Here is a 6,835-nt window from a genome sequence, read left to right as displayed (position 1 = left end):
GTGCCTAGAAATTCAGGATGTTAAGGGCATTATGAAAATTGGTTCATCGAAGGTAAACACATTGAGGTGGTGTCATGTTATAGGTATCCTGGCATAGTTTCCACTGTCATGACTATCATGGACAGAGGCTCAACACTGTCTGCTCTCCCAAAGTAACAAAGCACTTATGTCTATCTATTCTTTTCAAAGAAATGTTGGTATTTTGTCAGCTCAGGATCTCTTTAAATTGTTTGATTCTGTCATTCTGCCTATTTTGTTATATGAATCTGAAGTCTGGGGAAAATCATATTGTAAAATTAATGACGTCCTTTACATTAAGATTTGTAGATATTACTTCAGAGTTGGTAGAAATGTAAGTAGTAGTATAATTCTAGGGGAATGTGGCAGGCTTCCATTGTAGTTTAATCATATGTCTAGAGCGGATACATATTGCTGAAGGTTAATTCAGTTAGAGTCACATACACACCAATTTCAGGGTTATAATGTGTTGAATCCTCTTGATGATTCGGGTAGGACTACGTGTACATGGGCTACACAATATCCTGTGTACGTTTGGTTTTGGGTTTGTATGGCTTTCTTAAGAGGTCGGTGATAGCAAGGTACTTATGCAGCAGTTTACACTTCGGCTTTCTGATAATCTCAAACATTCATGGGCTGCCAATATTCATAACTGTAAGATTCATATTTGCTCATAAGCATTTTAATTGTCCTCTAGCTGTTCCTTCTGTTGGATGGACAGAAACGTGCCCGTAGGTGTCCCGAAGGTCTACGGAGATGAGAAGAATCCCCAGTGGAGATAGTGCTCTCAACATGCCATATGTGTCTGACACTCCCTCCCACGCAGTGGCATGCCTCTTACGCTGGCTAAGGCCTGAATGTGAAGAAATGACATGTCTCTTATGCTGGCTAAAACCTGAATGTGAAGAAGTGACATGTCTCTTACGCTGGCTAAGACCTGCATGTGTAGACGTGACATGTCTCTTATGCTGGCTAAGACCTGAATGTGAAGAAGTGGCATGTCTCTTATGTTGGCTAAAACCTGAATGTGAAGAAGTGACATGTCTCTTATGTTGGCTAAGACCTGCATGTGTAGACGTGACATGTATCTTACGGTGGCTAAGACCTGAATGTGAAGAAGTGACATGTCTCTTACGCTGGCTAAGACCTGCATGTGTAGAAGTTGCATGTCTCTTACGGTGGCTAAGACCTGCATGTGTAGACGTGACATGTCTCTTACGGTGGCTAAGACCTGAATGTGAAGAAGTGACATGTCTCTTACGGTGGCTAAGACCTGCATGTGTAGACGTGACATGTCTCTTATGCTGGCTAAGACCTGAATGTGAAGAAGTTGCATGTCTCTTACGGTGGCTAAGACCTGAATGTGAAGAAGTGACATGTCTCTTACGCTGGCTAAGACCTGAATGTGAAGAAATGACATGTCTCTTACGGTGGCTAAGACCTGAATGTGTAGAAGTGACATGTCTCTTACGCTGGCTAAGACCTGAATGTGAAGAAATGACATGTCTCTTACGGTGGCTAAGACCTGAATGTGAAGAAGTGACATGTCTCTTACGGTGGCTAAGACCTGAATGTGAAGAAGTTGCATGTCTCTTACGCTGGCTAAGACCTGAATGTGAAGAAGTTGCATGTCTCTTACGCTGGCTAAGACCTGAATGTGAAGAAGTGACATGTCTCTTACGCTGGCTAAGACCTGAATGTGAAGAAGTGACATGTCTCTTACGGTGGCTAAGACCTGCATGTGTAGACGTGACATGTCTCTTATGCTGGCTAAGACCTGCATGTGTAGAAGTGGCATGTCTCTTATGTTGGCTAAGACCTGAATGTGAAGAAGTGGCATGTCTCTTATGTTGGCTAAGACCTGAATGTGAAGAAGTGACATGTCTCTTATGTTGGCTAAGACCTGCATGTGTAGAAGTGACATGTCTCTTATGTTGGCTAAGACCTGAATGTGAAGAAGTGGCATGTCTCTTATGTTGGCTAAGACCTGAATGTGTAGAAGTGACATGTCTCTTATGCTGGCTAAGACCTGCATGTGTAGAAATGGCATGTCTCTTATGTTGGCTAAGACCTGAATGTGTAGAAGTGACATGTCTCTTATGCTGGCTAAGACCTGCATGTGTAGAAGTGACATGTCTCTTACGGTGGCTAAGACCTGCATGTGTAGACGTGACATGTCTCTTATGCTGGCTAAGACCTGAATGTGAAGAAGTTGCATGTCTCTTACGCTGGCTAAGACCTGAATGTGAAGAAGTGACATGTCTCTTACGCTGGCTAAGACCTGAATGTGAAGAAGTTGCATGTCTCTTACGCTGGCTAAGACCTGAATGTGAAGAAGTGACATGTCTCTTACGGTGGCTAAGACCTGAATGTGAAGAAGTGACATGTCTCTTACGGTGGCTAAGACCTGAATGTGAAGACGTGACATGTCTCTTACGGTGGCTAAGACCTGAATGTGAAGAAGTTGCATGTCTCTTACGCTGGCTAAGACCTGAATGTGAAGAAGTGACATGTCTCTTACGGTGGCTAAGACCTGAATGTGAAGAAGTGACATGTCTCTTACGGTGGCTAAGACCTGAATGTGAAGAAGTGACATGTCTCTTACGGTGGCTAAGACCTGAATGTGAAGACGTGACATGTCTCTTACGGTGGCTAAGACCTGAATGTGAAGACGTGACATGTCTCTTACGGTGGCTAAGACCTGAATGTGAAGACGTGACATGTCTCTTACGGTGGCTGCTCCATGCCCTTGTTAGCTAAGATAAGAGCTTTGAATCTTATTCCAAGATAGCTTCTATAACTGGATTGATTATGTATAGAAACAGTAGAAACAGAAAGACGTTTGATATGTATTTACTAAATCACTTGTATATAGACGGTTTGTGATTACCGCAAAGTAGGTCACTACTGACCACCATAGCCAGTGTATCTACAACAATGCTTCTTACAATACCAATTGTATGTATATAGCTCTGTTTATATCTGCGTATATTGTTGGTGTTATGGTGTGACATTTCGTCATAAAATGACGTAATGCTAACGTTGTAATACTAACGTTGTGACAACGTTGTGTCATGAGGTTGCCAATCTACAACCTTCCCACAACGTTGAAAAAACGTGTTAGCTGGGAAGTCACGGAAACTATGCAGCAAACCAACTCAACTATACCTCCAACCCATCCAACCAAACAAGAAAGACAATGGCGACTGTCCTTAGTCTGTGTTTCATTTAAGACTGATGAGACTACGTACGACGACGACGACGATGATGATGAGGAGGAGGAAGAGGAGGAGGATTTTACGTGCGCTTAACGACATAATGCGTTTTTCGCACACGGGCCAGCCAGAATGTTCCAAGTTGGGTCGAAAAAGGGTAGCGTGTTTGTTTCAAGTTTAGCATGGGTTTGCTTTTTAAATTGTTGCTATTGGAATTCCCGACGACTGTTTGCAGTGTACATTTATCGAGGTGGACCAGGTCTCCCACACGTATGGAGCAGTGCTCAGCAAACCCGCGTGGGCGTGGGGAGCCGAGATGGGGGCCAATGAGAACGGCGTCTGTATCGGCAACAACTTTGTCGTCATTTTTTCAGTAAATGCATTTATCTATGCTAGCTGGAATAGTTATAAAAAGGGACGACACACAGTCACAAATCATCTTGTGACTGCTGCATAATATACTCTTCGTGTATTTACTCAGGTAAGAAACTTTACTATCTTCTACTTTGACACATCGTTACCATTGTTATTCTATGTTAACCTTAATATATTGTAAATACCTTAACTATATGTTACGACCCTTGGCAGTACTTTCAGGTTTATGTGGAGCGTGGTATCCTGTCATATATTTCTGCTCAGGATTGTTTATGCAATACTGATTTACCTACCCGGTTTTGTGACTATTATAGATTGTATAGTGTGTCGGGTACCGTAACTATTACATTACGTTGTGAGCACTATGCTGTTTTGTGACTGTATGAACGCCGGCTGGGGTGATGTGTAGAATATTGAACTATTGTATTACGTTGTGATTAATGTGTAACGAATATACATGTGGTGTTTAAGCACTTTGAAAGTTGATTGCGTTGTGAACGCGTTGTATTAAGTATTTGTAATCCATACTATTATTGACTGATTATGTAAAAGATGATCCTGTGACTTCTGTGTAATAAACTCCTCGTTTATTTACTCAGGCCTTTGTTGAGTGTGGGTTGGTATCGTCAACCTCTTGCCAACAGAGCTGATTCCAAAACACTATATGTCATGAAAACACACACTTTTGTCATGAGTTTATTTTGTGAGGCACACTGTTGTCATGTGTATATCGTGACAGACTAACTCTTTTCCAGAGTGCATTACGACAAAACACCATTCTATGTATATCATGACCGACACACGTTTGCACTGCCATCTTTTCCTACAATGTTTTACAAAACATACAAGATATCTTGCTGAAGGGAGAAACATTTATTTCTGAACTGTAGGCCAGAGGCCCATAGTACAAGTAAAAAACAGGTACAATGGGTGTGTGGTACAAGCGCGTTTGCGTTTTAACAGTGCATGGTGTATAAACGTAGCAATATTCTGAAGTAGCTATACATTTTCTGTTGACATTAGTATGCTGAATTTGTAAAATGTAGGACAGGACGTGTACTTAGATGGTATATAATACTTTCTTAGGTCTTCATACTGTGGACAGATGAGAAGGACATGGTATTCATCTTCAGTAATATTCCTGTCACACATTTTGCAGTATTGGCGCTCAGTAACATGACATATTCTTTTAAAATACATTAAATCATAGTAGCCACATCGAAACTGCGATAACGATACACTTAATTTCCTTATACTTACGTCTGTTAAATACTTTTCACACATAAAATGTTGTTTAAACAATGAATACGAATAAGAACATTTTCCAGTTTGAATATTTCTGGTCCACTCTTGCAATCCTTACATCGTTGTTGAACAATGGATAAAAAAGCTGTAGCATCCCCAACTCCCTGACCGACCCATGAATATACGAGACCAAGTTGGAACAATGTCTTGTTGATTAACATAGCCCAGTTGTGCTTATTTCTAGCCTCGCTAGCATTTTTCAACCAGATACAGTTATGTAGCATCTTATAGGTTTTTAAGGGGTAGCGGTGAGGACGCATTGAGATGACTTTCAACCAATATAAGATTATAAGATAGAACGTTTCAATCTTCCGCATGCACCTAATACAATATCGCTGGATGTTGATCATTCTCTTCCCGCAGAGGTTACTTGTCATATCTTCCTACGAACCTCTGTTCTAATACGGCCATATTTCCGGGTTCTCGTAAAATCCCCTAGCGGCAAAAGATCGCAACACGAATTATCTCCCTTCCTTCTATCCAATCAGAACACTTGTTACATCGACATGGATTCAACTTGACTAACACAAGCAAATGTGGGGCCACAAATATCCCCCCATCTGCCGGGGACTTGTGTTGATGTTACACACAAGACGTGTAATGGCTAGCTTGTCCGTTGTCAACGAGGGCGATGGAGACGCCACTGATCCGCCATAACATGACTGAGTTCTGTCTAGAAGAAACTATTGCGCATCGCGCAGGGGAAGAAGTTTAGTTTTCTCGAAGCATACGGAAATTACCAAGGCCTTGAATGATCACTTTTGAAACAACGTCGCTGATTGCACAACTAAATCTGATTGCCTCCCATCACGAGTCTTGAACGCTCACACCATGAAAGGGCCGTATTAGAACAGAGGTTACGTAGGAAGATATGACAGGAGTAACCTCTGTGGGAAGAGAATGGATGTTGATCTGCGGATGCCCAGAAAACGTTTACAAGCTTGCAACTGAATGTTTTCAATGCTTTTAAATCTTTGAACACCCCACACCTCAGAACCATATAATAGAATTGGAAGGATTTTAGTGTCAAAGATTTTAAAATATAGTTCATATGAGAGATTTTCAAACTTAAACAAGCTACGTTGAACGGTTATAAGAGCCTTCTTAGCTTTAAGAGTCAGATTATTTATAGCTGCGTGCCAAGTGAGATTTCTAGTAAATAGCATGCCAAGGTATCTATATGATGATGAAACTTTAATTGGAACAAGTTTGTAGGTCCACTTTTCCGTTCTAGAAAGTCTGCCCCCATGTTTAAATACAACAATACTTGTCTTGTTTAAATTTACTTGGAGACTCCATGTTTCGCAGTAATTCTCTAAAATATCAATTTATTTTTGGAGTCCATCAGCAAATAAAAGAAGAAACAGCTCGAGTAGGTCAGGGAATAACTGAACGCCATTTGTACAAGTGGACGTGATTTCATCGACCAATTCATTAATGAAAAATGAGAACAGAAATGGACTAAGAACACAACCTTGCCGTACCCCTAGAGTACATTCAAATACTTCTGTGTTTACGTTATTCGATGTACGCACACATGCTTTCACGTTTTGGTACACAGATCGCAACACTTTATCTATTTTTTACCCTAGTCCGTTCTTTTTTCATAGATACCAGAGCTTTGGTCTGTTGAACGGAATAAAACAAGCATAGAGTTTTCCACCCTTTTTTGAGAGGTATTTACTGATAAGGGCCTGTAGGGTACAGATATTATGAATGGTAGAGTATCCTGATCGGAAACCAGCTTGTTCCTGTTTAATTTTATTGCAGCACTCGGCCCGGAATACAAGTCTATTGTTTAAGATACTTGTATATAACTTGCCAAATACTCTGAGAAGTGATATGGCACGGTAATTTGCAGGCAAGGTTTTATCTCCATTTTTATAAAATGGGATAATGATAGCTTTGGACCAGGACAAAGG

General features: G+C 41.0%; 1 protein-coding gene across 1 annotated transcript; it reads right to left on the bottom strand.

The window, feature by feature from the left end:
- Window positions 1-689: 689 nt before the first annotated feature.
- On the bottom strand, window positions 690-3,599 carry LOC124259775 (filaggrin-2-like). Its single transcript, XM_046693980.1, has 4 exons — window positions 3,474-3,599; window positions 1,376-2,774; window positions 1,124-1,165; window positions 690-955 (listed from the first exon to the last, which is right to left on the bottom strand). The coding sequence occupies exons 1-4, from the start codon at window positions 3,597-3,599 to the stop codon at window positions 690-692; spliced, it is 1,833 nt and encodes a 610-aa protein (XP_046549936.1).
- Window positions 3,600-6,835: the final 3,236 nt, after the last annotated feature.

Source organism: Haliotis rubra, unplaced genomic scaffold (assembly GCF_003918875.1).
Source record: "Haliotis rubra isolate DU_JTF1 unplaced genomic scaffold, ASM391887v1 Scf736, whole genome shotgun sequence".
Taxonomy (NCBI): domain Eukaryota; kingdom Metazoa; phylum Mollusca; class Gastropoda; order Lepetellida; family Haliotidae; genus Haliotis; species Haliotis rubra.
This window is presented reverse-complemented; position numbering and strand designations above follow the sequence as displayed.